Source organism: Eptesicus fuscus, chromosome 14, assembly GCF_027574615.1.
Source record: "Eptesicus fuscus isolate TK198812 chromosome 14, DD_ASM_mEF_20220401, whole genome shotgun sequence".
Taxonomy (NCBI): Eukaryota; Metazoa; Chordata; class Mammalia; order Chiroptera; family Vespertilionidae; genus Eptesicus; species Eptesicus fuscus.
The window spans coordinates 21,208,734-21,222,331 of record NC_072486.1 but is presented as its reverse complement, the minus strand read 5'-3'; the positions used below and the strand labels follow the sequence as shown (position 1 = coordinate 21,222,331).

At 40.6% G+C, this 13,598-nt stretch overlaps 1 protein-coding gene across 1 annotated transcript in view; it reads right to left on the bottom strand.

Annotated features, from left to right (window-relative positions):
- Window positions 1-13,598, bottom strand: part of THSD7A (thrombospondin type 1 domain containing 7A) — a 303,860-nt gene that overhangs the window by 81,168 nt on the left and 209,094 nt on the right. Inside the window, exon 7 of the mRNA XM_054726384.1 lies at window positions 7,740-7,934. Coding sequence (XP_054582359.1) covers window positions 7,740-7,934 — 195 coding nt within the window. The remainder of the gene's footprint in view (window positions 1-7,739; window positions 7,935-13,598) is intronic.

The following is a 13,598-nucleotide window of genomic DNA, read 5'->3' as shown; positions in this document are numbered from 1 at the left end:
GAACTAAAATCGTTGAAGCTGTAAAAATTGAACAAGTTAAAATAGAAATAGTCCTCTCCTCAGTGGTGAACCCTATAAAATAGAATTATTCGAGGCTACTAATTATTTGAGAAAAAATTAGCGTAATTGGATTTCAATTTGCATCTATTCTCTGCATGGATAAAGCAGGTATAAGGGCACACTAAAATGTGGCTGATGAAGTTATAACATCTAGTCATTCTGAACTTTGAAAATATAAATATTATCTCATTTCTGGCTCTGTGTGAATAATTAACTTTATAATGAGAATGAACAGATTTTACTTATTATACTTAGGGGAAAACACTTTGAAAATCATTTTTCTTTTTTAGACCTCGTTTGTTAAGGATCTGCAGCATGGGTTCAAAAAGATAAGGAGGCTGTAAGTCTAACATCAATTTAAACTTTTTAATTCAAATTCAACCTAATACTATTTATATTAAAAATATGAAAGATTTATGTCTTAAAAGATTGCTTCCTTTAGGACTTCCAACATAATTTTAAAGAAGCTTTTGGGATTATAGTTTACACAACAGAAGGAAGTGGGGTTTTTCTTACCTTAAGGTATCATATAATGTTAAAAGTGAATTACAATTTTATTGAGCCAGAAGTCAAAGTTTTGGAAGATACACACACATGCACACGCACATGCACACCCGTGCCCCACCCCCCACATGCATTTTATTTTTTAATTTGAGAAGAAATATTTTTACTTTCTTCCATATATTAATTACCTCCAGTCACCATTGGTGATTTTGTTTCCAAAATACATTTCAACATAAGCAGCATTTTATGACAACTTCTGTGTGTTGCTGATAATAGGTTACATAATGTTACCCAAAATTGTAAGTGTAAGCGATTATATTATTCAAATCATTTTTATTCTATTATTTTGGTGGTTTAATATTGAACCAACCTCAAAATCACAGGACAATTAAAAGTATACTATCAATAATTTTTCCCTAGACTATTTGGAAGAAGTTATTGAAACGTTGCCCCATTACTTCAATACTTTAGTGCGTATTTCCTGTAATAAGGACATTTTCCTATACATTAGCACATTCAATATTCAAGATCAGGAAATTAACACTGAAACATTATTACCATCTAATCCTCAAACCCATTGAGATTTGCCACTGTCCTCAAATGTCCTTTTTATAGCAAAAGGATCTAGTTCAGAATCAATTATGGCAATTAGCTGTCATGTCTTGTTAGTCTCCTTCAATCTGAAATAGTTCTGCAGTCTTCCCTTGATTTCCGTAATTTAGAGAATTGAAGATTCAAGGCCAGTTATTTTGTACAGTGACTTTCAATCTGGGATCTGTCAAATGTTTCCTCATGTTTAGATTCTGCAATATGCATTTTTGACAGGGATATCACAGAAGCGATGTCATATTCTCGCTATACCACACCAGGAGCGCGGGATTTTAGCTGGAGCATTACCAATGATGCAACTGTTGATCTCTGGATTAAGGTGGTGTATGTCAGACTTCTCCACCAGGGAGATAATGCACCCTGCAAATATAATGCTCTTCATCGGGTATTCAAGTAAAGCATTTATTTACTTATATCAAGTGTGGATCCATGGTTTCCTATTTTATGTAATGGGTTGTAATCTGTTATCATTATCTTAACGTTCAAATTCTTCCCATATGTGGTCAGTAGAGACCTTCAAGCTCCCTTCTGTGACCTCTTGACACATTTCCCTCTTTCTTCTTTTGTGGCATGAGATTCTCCAGGCACTTCTTGTGCTTTTCCTAGTCTAGCCTTGGAATCAGCCATTTCTCCAAGGGACCCTGGTTCCTTTCTTCTGGAGAACAGCATTAGAACCAAGATCTAAGCAGTAATGCGCTTATGGCTACTGGAGTCTTGGAATTAATATAAAGTACTTCTCAGATCCTTTCAGTAGCTATAGCTAATATATGTATATTACATATTATACTAGAGGCCCAGTGCATGAATTCGTGCATGGGTGGGGTCCAGCCAGCCTGACCCCAATCGGGGTGAATCAGGGCTGGGCCTGTTGGGAGGAGACAGCAGGAGCTGGCTGGCTGGGGGGGGGGCCGTGGGTGAATGGGGTGGGGTGGCCAAATGGGGGCAGGGCTGGCCATGGGGAGGGGCTGTGGGCAGTGGGCCGGCCAGCCCCACCCCTGATTGGTGTGTGTGTGGGCAACTGGGGGTGGAGCTGGCTGAGGGGAGGGGCCGCAGGCAATTGGCTGGCCCTGCCTCCTATTGGGGTAGGGGGGATGATCAGGGGTGGCCGGCTGGCCCCCCACCCCCATTGGGCTGGTTCACTGGCTGCAGTGGGTATCATAGTGACCCATCATCCTGGTCATTACAGCGTTCCAGTTGCTGGCTTTTTATATATATAGATATATAAAAAATACATATACTCACATTTATATTTATTTCTATGTCTGTCTTAGTGAATTGAACACAATGAATTCACATTGATAACTTTAAATTTCAATGCAATACAACAGGGTTTATTCTAGTTTTCTTGCTTAACATATTGCTGACTGGCTCCTCCAGCAATAGGAAACCTGACTCCTATTATTTTTAATACATGTACTTATTTGGTCCTCCCTCCCCACCACCAATCTCTCTCTGCCAGCTCCATTGCTGAACACACAGGATACCTTCATTGTAGGAAGCGGTTATAGGGTTAAGCCTTGGACTGACCTGCTGGCAAAGTCACAAACAAGTCCCAAGCTTGGAAGGGCACAGTCCTCTAAGCATAATTAAGTTTGATCTTCTAACTGCTCCCTAGATCTTTCCTGGGTAGCTAGTGGGCTGTGGGAGGGGCAGCAAGTGCTGCCAAAACAAGTGAAACTTACAAGAACATTGTCAATTGCCTTGTTTGTCCCTGATGATAAATAAAGCCTCAGCTTTGCAGTCTGGAACTGTTCTGTGGCCTCAGCAAGGCACAGAAGATCCACCTAGACCCAGCTTTTTCTCTTTGTCTATCATTTCTCCATCCTTCGTTGCCCCCACTCAGGCTCCCCGAACCCTTGTCTGTGCTGGCGTGGCACACTTCATGACCTTGCCATGTTCTGACACCCTGCATCAGGCCACACCCCAATTACAGAAAACTTTCTCAACCCCTGCCTGGCCCCAGCACTCCACACTGGACTGGCTGCCTCAATGCTGGGATTCCCATATGTTGACTTTTTTAAAACAAAACATCTGCCTGTGCTCTGATGTCCTGTGTTGGGTTTCCGCTTCTACCCTCTCATAAAATTCTCATCTCCCATTGCTAAGCCTACTCTGTGCCTCTGACACTTGTGCCAGGCCACCTTCTTCCCATGGGGGATGCCCTTCTCACCCAAGCTTGGCTCTGACAACCCACTCTGGACCACTTCAGACACTACTCCCCCTCCCCCACCACCTACTGGCAAAGATGCTCAACTGCTTGGCTCCACCTAATGGCTGTTCAGGAATGGAAAGAAAAAGGCCAGAAAGGAAGAGGGAAGGACAGAAAAAAGAGAAAGGAAAGGGAAAAGAAAGAAATATTGTAGGGAGCGGCTATAGGGTTAAGCCTTGGACTGACCTGTTGGCAAAGCCACAAACAAGTCCCAGCCTAGAGGGCACAGCCCTCTTAGCATAATTAAACTTGACCTTATGATGCTCCCTAGATCCTTCCTGGATAGCTAATGGGCTATGGGAGGTGTAGCAAGTGCTGCCAAAACAAGTGAAACTCACAAGAACATTGTAACTATGGTGACCACTACCTTTTTTACCTCTGACTATAAAATAAAGCATCAGCTTGCCTTCTGGATCTTTCTCTGTGGCCTCAGCCAGGAACAAAGATCCACCTAGACCCAGCTTATTCTCTTTGTCTGTCTTTTCTACATCCTTCACCGCCCTCCCTCAGGCTCGCCGAACCCTTGGCTATGCTGGCATAGCACAGGTATAATAAGAGGAAGAAGTTATATTTTGTTATATTTTATTTAATAGAAATAAAGAAATAATAAAAGTTATAACATTTTAACAATGGAGAGGCCTGGTTTCTCTACTGAATTAAGGCCACGTGGAATAGTCCTTCATCATATATCTAGGGACAGAGATATAGACATAGATGTAGACAAACATATGCACACATACACACAATAAGAAGACTGAATTAAGCAGGTGTAAGGTCAGCAGTCAGCACTCCTCTTTTTTTTTTAGCACACAGTAGGATTACATTTGCCTCCACTCTGCTTGAAGTTAGGTCCAACTTCAAGTCATGATTGTATGATTTCCAAAGAAATGTCGGTGGAAATTATATAAAGCACTTCTAGAGGGAATAATTTAATGTGGATGCTTTAAAATTAGCAGACAGACTCTCCAACTATCTTCTTCCACTGACATGGAGATTATGAAGTAGGTCTTTATAAGGAGGTGCAATGCTGAGACATTTTATGGCTTTGTAGAGTTACCCAACACTGCAGCAAAATTTCCACAAGGCAGAAATAATTGTTTTTTTAAGTTATGAAACTTCTGAGCTGTCTGTAACTGCAGCAAAACTTAGTCCTTATGAGGTTATATGATCTTCATATAATGTTTAAGGTAAATTTATGACTGAAATAAACAAAAGTATAGGTTTCTGTATTTATTTTGTAAGTCCAGATAAATACTTTGTTCATGAATTTGTCCAAAAGTTATTTCAACAGAAATTTCTATAATTTTATGTCTAAAAGCTCTGTATGTAATTTTACTAATGTGATCTTTCCCCTTAAAGTATCACAGTAATTTCCTGATCCACAGAAAATTAGAAACATTTATGACACATACAAAACACTAATTCTTGTGGAATAATACAAAGACCTCCTACTTTTATTTAGAATTATGAAGGGTTATCTAATTGCAGGAAAATATTTTAAAGTTCCTAGAAATCTAGTTCTTAAGTACTTTAAAAAAAATCTCAGAATTATAAAATGCTTGCTTTGAGGAAGATAAAATATGTGTAGGAGTCCAGCAAATAATAGGTATTAAATAAATATTTTCTGAAGGATAGATTCTTCATTAAATATTTCATGTAATTACACCAGATTTTGTAAGTGTTATTACCAGAGACAAATAGCAGTGGATTCCCCATTGATGTGGCTTTTCTGTGGTTACATTTTGAATTTATGCCTTTATGATTTACTATATAAACACCTATGATTTTCCAGCACAGCTTGCTTAGGATGCAGCTACTAGACTTAATTAAAAATTATGGAAGCCTCACCCTTTCACACTAAGTGGATGATACATATCTAAGAGCAATCATAAATTTCTGCCTTTAAAGCATTTCATGACCTTTCAGTGTGAAGCATCATGTCTACAGAAATAATGATCTGGTGAGTTCTGCAAGCACGGCAAAATCTTCATCATGTGACTCATGGGGCAAAAAGTCACTCATTACTAGTCACACAGCAAGTGTCTGCGGAGTATAATGGATTTATAGGAAGCGGGGTGACCACAGATTTAATTTTAATGAAGTTCAGGACATAATCTGAGCTGATAGAGTTTGAAGTCTGAATGTAATCTATACAAGGTTAGAGTTATTGTTCGACAACAAAGATAATATAATTTTCTCTCTAAAAGGAGCTACTTTTCTATTAGGTTCCACTCATACACCTTTTTTTTTTCTTTTTTTTTTTGGTAGCAAAAAGATACATTTATTTTAAGGTGACAGGAATAAAGTTTGGGACACTAGAGGAAATTGGAAAATTTCCCATATGTTGACTTTTTAAAATCTATTTTTTCTCTCTCATGTCTTAAGGCCAAGGAAGTTATATTTTTTGTATAGATGTTACATATACTGATAGCAAGTTGGATCAAATAAGAATACTCTCAGGTTTTCATCACTGTTTCATAAACAGAAAAATAAAATAGGTAACCCGAAAACTCATCCAAAATTAAGTATTTGGGAGTATACATAGAGAAACACATGCTTACTACAAATAGAAATCATCATTTATTCTATGAATGAGAAGAGCCATTCAGCTTAATCACATTTAAATACATAATCCTGAGACAGAACATGCCTTAATGTGACTGAAGTTGATTTACTTCTGTGTTTTCCTTACTCCTGTGTTCTTTTCCAGAATGACAAGATTAAGCATGACATTGTATCACCAAGTCACACAGAGGCCAAATTAGCATTTGGATATAAGTCTGAGAGACAATTACTAAGAGCCTTCTATTTCCTGACAATGAAGCAAACACAAGTGAGGTATGAATATATGACAAAACATGCTTTATGCACCCAGTAGGATGAAGTGATCAAAGAGAACATATTTTTTAAATGAACACAATCTACATATGAGACTGTGGATCTCAGAGCCCCTGGTTAGAAAACTGAATGGTTGAAAATTCATGTAGTATTCAGTAAAGCACCAGCCATGTTGATGTTTATTTTTAAATTAAGTTTATTATTGAATATATTTGCCTATTTATGAGACGGTGGAGGGTGATTTCAAAGAGAAAAACTGACTGCTGAAAGAGAGAAAAACCAATGAAACCTGACATCTGGAATTGTGGGAGCCATTTTTAGACCTTTTCACAAGTTTAATGCTTTAAACTGGAAAGAATTTGAATTATTAGGTAGGAAAAAAGGCAAAGTGAGCTCATGTTTAAAAGTCTTTCTTCTTTTATTAAAGACTAGAGGCCCGGAGCACAAAATTCGTGCATGAGGGGGGATCCCTCAGCCCGGCCTGCACCCCCTCCAATGTGGGACCCTTCAGGGCATGTCTGACTGCTCTCCCCTGCTGGCCTGATTGCCCCTAAGCACTCTCCCCTGCTGTCCTGATTGCCCCTAACCACTCTCCCCTTATTTCCCCTAACTGCCTCTGCCTTGGCCCCCACCACCATGGCTTTGTCAGGAAGGATGTCCGGAAGATATCCGGTCTATCCAGTCTAATTAGCATATTACCCTTTTATTAATATAGATTTTCTTTTAAGATTAATTTTGGGGAACAGAAGTGAAAGGAGTTTTAGGGATAAAATAGGCAGGTTTAGGGGTATTTCTGAATGAATAGGGTCCAGGGGGGAGGAAGGCATAGATGAGGGGTGGAGCCACCAGAAGGCACACATTCACAGAGAAAAAAATAAAGGGTGCCACAGGATAAGGGGAGAGGAAGACCTCCGTTCACAGAAGATAAGGAAAAGCCACAGGGTATGGGGAGAAAAAGGAAACAAACTTTCACAGGGAATAGAGAAATGCTGACAAATGGGAGAAAGGAAAACTGATTTTCACAGGAGATAGAGAATTTTACCACTGAAGCAGGAGAGAATAAGGGGGCCACCGTGTGGGGTTTGGGCTTTGAAGCTGATATTCTGCAAAAGAGTGACCAATGAGAAGGGAGTATCAAGAGATAACTGCAGCCTTTATAAACCTCAGCAACAAAGAGCTTAGTGGGTTACCCTCTTGAGACCCCCTCCCTACCTGGGAGTCTGTATTTGCTTCCAATACATTTCTACCCTTTTCATCTACCATCTCTTGTCCGGGGCTTCATTCTTCGAATCCATCTGGACAAGGACCCAGAAAAGAAATCACCCTTGCATCCTGCTCAGGAAAACAACCCAAAACAGAAGCAAGATGTCAGGTATGTTAACACATATAAAATCTCCTTGGATTGCTGGATTTTTGGAAGTCGATTTTTCTATAGCATCATCTTATCCAGGCAAGACAAAGAAAATGCATGCCAACTTCTGAAAGGAACCCAAGTGCCTTCTGAAGCTGGTAACCTTACCTTCTTCACCCGCGTAAGCCAGAATGGACCGAGATCGTATCTGTTTCCCTTCTGTGGTTTTCCCTGAGCAGGTGTGTGAGCAGGAGGACCAGGCAGACCACATGGTGAGCACACAGTCCCTTGGGCATGGGGCATAACAGGCGACAGGGATGGGGAAGATAGCATCTCTGCACAGCTGTCTGTCAACTTCTTCTCCTGGGAAAGACATCATCATCAACAATCTATCATCTATATATGTAAAAGCCAGCGACCGGAACGTCGTAACGACCGGTCGCTATGACGCCCACTACAGCCACCGAACCAGCCCGATTGGGGGGTGAGGCTGGCCAGCCAACCTCCCGCGGCCCCTCCCCCCAGCCAGCCCCACCCCTGATTGGCCTCTCCCACCCCCATTGAGGGAAGGGTGGCTGACCAACCCCCGATGGGCCCCCACCACCCTGATTGGTTCGTGGCCCCTCCCCCCAGTTAGCTCTGCCCCCGATCAGGCCCCCCTACTCTGATCAGGGGCAGGGCCAGCCAGCCAAACACCCATGGCCCCTCCTCAAGGCTGCTGGCCCCTGATCGGCCCCTCCACCCTATTTGGGGGTGGGGCCAGCCAGCCCATCATCCACAGCTCCTGCCCACATCCGGCCCCACCCCCAATCAGCCCCTACTACCCCAATCATCCCATGGCCCCTCCCCCCAGCCAGCTCCACCCCTGATCAGTCCCCCAACACCAATCAGGGGTGGGGCTGGCCGGCCAACTTCCCATGGTCCTGCCCCTGGCCAATGCCCCCCCCCCAATCAGCCCCCCCCACCCCATTCAGGGGCAGGGCCAGCCATCCCACCACCCACAGCCCCTCCCCATGGCTGGCCCTGCCCCCAATTGACCACCCCACCCCAATCGGGGGGCCTGCCAGCCAATCGACCTTGGCCCCTCCCCCTAGCTGGCCCAGCCCTAATCGGACCCTGATCGGGGTGTGATGGCCGGCCAACCTCCTGCCTTCACCACCTCCCAACAGGCCCGGCCCTGATCCGCCCTGATTGGGGCCAGGCCGGCTGGACCACACCTGTGCACGAATTCATGCACTGGGCCTCTAGTTTTTAAATAAATGTAAAATGAGCAATTGAAACCAGATGGGCACCAAGATAAATTAGGTTATTTCCCTTTTGTTCTTAGTTAAATATAAATGCAAAAGAGTGACCAGCCAGATGTTAAAACCACACCAGAAAAAAGAATATATATATATATATATATATATATATATATAATATATAAAATTTATTATATATAACTCTATATTTTATATATATGTATGTATATATGAAGACTCATTTATGGATAACTGCTAGTATCTATCTATCTATATATCTTCTTCCATTATATCAAGCTTAGGTATATAGAGATCAAGTACATTGTTGAAAGTATTTGTATGCTGCAGATACTTTCCCAGTAATTTTACACTTACAAGAAGGAGCATCAATTAAATATGTTTCCCTCTTCATTTAATTATTGGAGATGAGCCATCACTTATAAATAATGACTCTATCCATAGAAGGAATCATATGTTTTCATGACCCAACTCATAGGTATCTCTATTTGCAAACACTCCTGTGTCACCTTGAGAATTTAATTATGTACACTTGGCAACCTTTTTCTTTCATTAAAAAATTAGTTCATTAGTTGGAAATAGCCAGAAATGTAAATGATAGGATACCATTATAAAAGCACTGTTTAAGGAGGTCCCATTGTGGGAGGGAGAAAATGACAAAGTAAGGAAATGGCAGAAGTATGATGGTGTCCCTTACGTGCTTAAAAATCTCCAGTGGCTTCTATTGCTGTTAAGATAGAGACCAGATTTTTAAAAAGTATACAGTACCTCAAATGACCTGGCTATTGTGTCCCTTTCTAGCTTCATCTCACTCTACTTCCTCCCTTGCTCTCGAAACTCATTTAGTATTTGTTGAATAAATACAATGAGTTATACAGCAGGCCAATGAGAAAGAAAATACCGTTGCTGTTAATAGATGCCAAAGATAACTGAAAGAATTACAAATAAATAACCAGAATAGAGTGGAAAAAGTCTCAACTCGTTGGCTTAGCTGGTTAATGTAGGGTGCTAATGAGGTCAAATAGAACAAAGTGAAATAATATACAAACAAGCAAAAATTAATCTGGTAATTTGCCACAGAATATAACCATAATTTTGGATGAATATCAGAAATGTGTGCCCTAAGCAGTAGTCACTCAGGTGATAAAGGGTGCCTGACTATGCCACCCTTCATCACTATTAAAAAAACAACTCAAAGCTGTTTCTCACTGATGGAAGGTTGGGGCACCAATTTAACGTATAATCCTTTATTCATATACTTGAAAAATAAGACAGAAAATCAGAAGTCAATTGAAATGCACTTATGTATTAACTAGAGGCCCGATACATGAAGATTCGTGCAAGAATGGGCCTTCCTTCCCCTGGCTGCCGGCACTGCCTTTCCTCTGGCTGGAGCCACCTTTCTGCCTTATTCCAACCCGAAGCCTCCTTTCAGCTGCCCAGAGGCCCAGAGCGGCTGGGGCAGTGCGGAATGCCTGCATTGTTACCATGGTGACGACGCAAGCATCCCACCCCGCCCCCGGGTGCTTGGTGTCTGTGTATGCAAATTAACCCGCCATCTTTGTTGGGTCAATTTGAATACTCACTCCTGATTGGCTGGTGGGCGTCACGAATCTACAGTCAATTGGCATCTTTCTCTTTTATTAGTGTAGATAACCACTAGTTTGCAAGCCTTAAATTATTGGGCATATTCACTAGTAAGTGAGACTTACTAAAATGACAATTGAGTGGTCATAATATAATTCATTCTTCTTTATTTAATCTGATCTGTGGGATCTCTTTTGATTCTATTTTTATTTGCTTTAGGGTTTGGCTTGTATTCCAATAAGACAATATAATATATTGTGGATTTATAGGAATATAGGTAGAGTACAAACTTCATAATACAAGGCATTTAATATTTTACAATTGACATAATAATGATGAGTATTTTTCCTACTAGACTTTTGTTCTTAGTGCAAGAAGTGGCTTGCATACATCTTATGTCCTTCATTGCTAACCTTTATTGTTCCAGCTACTCTCTTTCACTTTAATTTCCAACATCCTATGGAAAGTAAGGCAAGGTTGGGGCTACAGTTTATAGTGAACCTGGAATTACAGTTTTATGTCTTCTCTAATAGTTACTTAATCATTTTGCTCAGAAGAAATTTATTCTGTAGGAATTGAGCGTGTGCTACATGTGTGCTATTAGAGCAATTTGCATGGCATCAGTGATACATTTTGTTTCTTTTAGTGTAAACTTAATGGATGTACAATTTGAACATTTTTTTGCTTTTTGAGTTTTGTTTTTTCAACCGGTATCTCATTCCTTATTCTTTTTTACGTATCTTGTTCTGCTTGGCCAGGTGTATTTCCTGTAGGCACATTCCTTCTAGAGTATATCGTAACTCTCTGTGGAGCTGTTCAAACCCACTTTGGACTCAACCTCTAAGATTTCCGCCTTTACTACACTCCCCCAACTTTGCCAGGTGTGATCTTGTCCATGCTTGCCACTCTGACTGCTCCCACCATTGTCTTGTATTCAAATAATGGCATTTTGTTCTAGCCATACATAGTAGCTTTCCCCCTATCCTCCTACAAACCAATCTCATATTGCCTCAGAGCCTTTGCACTCACTCCTCACTTTGTATGAACATTCCAGACCTTTACACACCGCAGAGGGCTTCTCCACATTCAGGTTTCGGTTCAACTGTCTCCTGCCCAGAGGAGACTGGATTGACCATTCACAATCTCACAGTAATTCCATTTGATTTTCGTTATAGTTTTAACCACTACTATTTTATTTAGTTGCTTAAATGTTTATTGTCTGATACTACCATTATATTAAAAGCCCAATGAGGGCACAATTCTTATCTGTTCATTTATTTTATATTTAGAACCTAAAACAGAGCCTGGCACATAGTCGACACTAAACAATCTTCTTCTAAATAAATGAATTAATTAACGTTAAGCTGTTCTTTCAGGAAACAGAATGTTGGGCTAGACAAATGTGAATTTAAGAACAGATTTTTTTTTTTTTTACGGGTTGATTTTTAGGGAGAGAGAGGAAGGGAGGGAGGGAGAGGAGAGAGAGAAACATTGATTGATTTGTTGTTCCACTTATTTACTCATTCATTGGTTGCTTCTTGTATGTGCTCTGACCAGGGATCGAACCCGCAATCTTGGTGTGTTGGATGATGCTCTAACCAAGTGAGCTGCCCGTCCAGGGCAAGTGGAGTATTTCTTATTAAACTGCCATGCATTCCAGGACTTTGCTAAAGTGTAACCGGTGAACAAGCGGCAAGCATATGCCCCACCTGGAGGTTGTGAGAAATGCAGCCTCTCAGATCCCACCCACGGAGTCATAACTTGCATTTTAAAAAATTCTAGGTGATTCATAAGCATATAAAATCTGAGACGCATTGCTCTAGGATTTTTTTTTTTTTTTTTGCCTTTTTCCCCCTTGTGGTTTGAATGGAGCCAGGCTGCCTCTTGAAAGGGCAGTTGTATAAGACAAATTCATCTTGATTTCACACCTAACATCATTTGTTTCTCTGTAGGATTTCCCTTTATACTTGGATGAAAACCTTCATTCATTGAATAGTTACTGATTGCCCATCTTTTGTCAGGCATTGTGCTATGAATATTGTATACATCATCTCACTGAATGGTCATAATAACCTTTCTGAGGTATAATTGACATATACCTTATATTAGCTTCAGGTATACAACATAATGAAGTAGTAGTTGTATGTATTGCAGAATGCACAGTAAGTCTAATTAACATCTGTCCCCATACATACTTAAAATATTTTTTCTTGTGATGAGGACTTTTAAGATTTACTCTCTTAGCAACCTTCAAATATGCAATACAGTATTATTAACTACAGTCACCATGCTGTACATCATACCACTGTGACATACTTTATAACTGACAGTTTGTATCTTTACAACAACCTTCTAACATGTGTTACTATTTATTCTTTTACTTTAAAGGAAATTGAAGCTCAACAAGTTTAAGTTTACTTCAGATAACAGAAGTTTGACGACAGAAGCATGGAATTGAGTTCTAGCCAATTCCCTAATCTACTTTTTAAAATATATATATTTTATTGATTTTTTTACAGACAGGAAGGAAGAGAGATAGAGAGTTAGAAACATCGATGAGAGAGAAACATCAATCAGCTGCCTCCTGCACATCCCCTACTGGGGATGTGTCCGCAACCAAGGTACATGCCCTTGACCGGAGGTGAACCTGGGACCCTTTAGTCCGCAGGCCGATGCTCTATCCACTGAGCCAAACTGGTTAGGGCCCTAATCTACTTTTTAACTGGTATGATTGTCAGGAGAATGCAAGATGCCAAGGAAGTTAATAATGGATAAGCCTTTGTCTACAAAAAAGTCAAGAAACTGGCACTGCAAGCTGCTTCTCAAGGCACAGTGATGCCCAGTTGCAGCCACACAGTCTCAACTACAAAGAACATGCACTGTTTACATGTCCAGGGTCACGTATTTTGGCTTACAGCAATTGAACAAATAGCAACAAATCTGAAATTATGGAATCATTCAGATCTTTGACTTTGCTTTCAATGGATGCGTTAATCAACTCAATTAATTGACCACTGACTGGAATTATTAGGAGCTATACTCTTAAGCTAAATCTCCAGCATTGCAGACATCAGTCATCTGGGAAATATTAGGAAAAAATAAAGTCAAAAAAAGTTGGGTTTATGGAACAGGAAACTCCATAACTTGTTATCTCCAGCTATTTCCTGAGGCTGTCACTTCT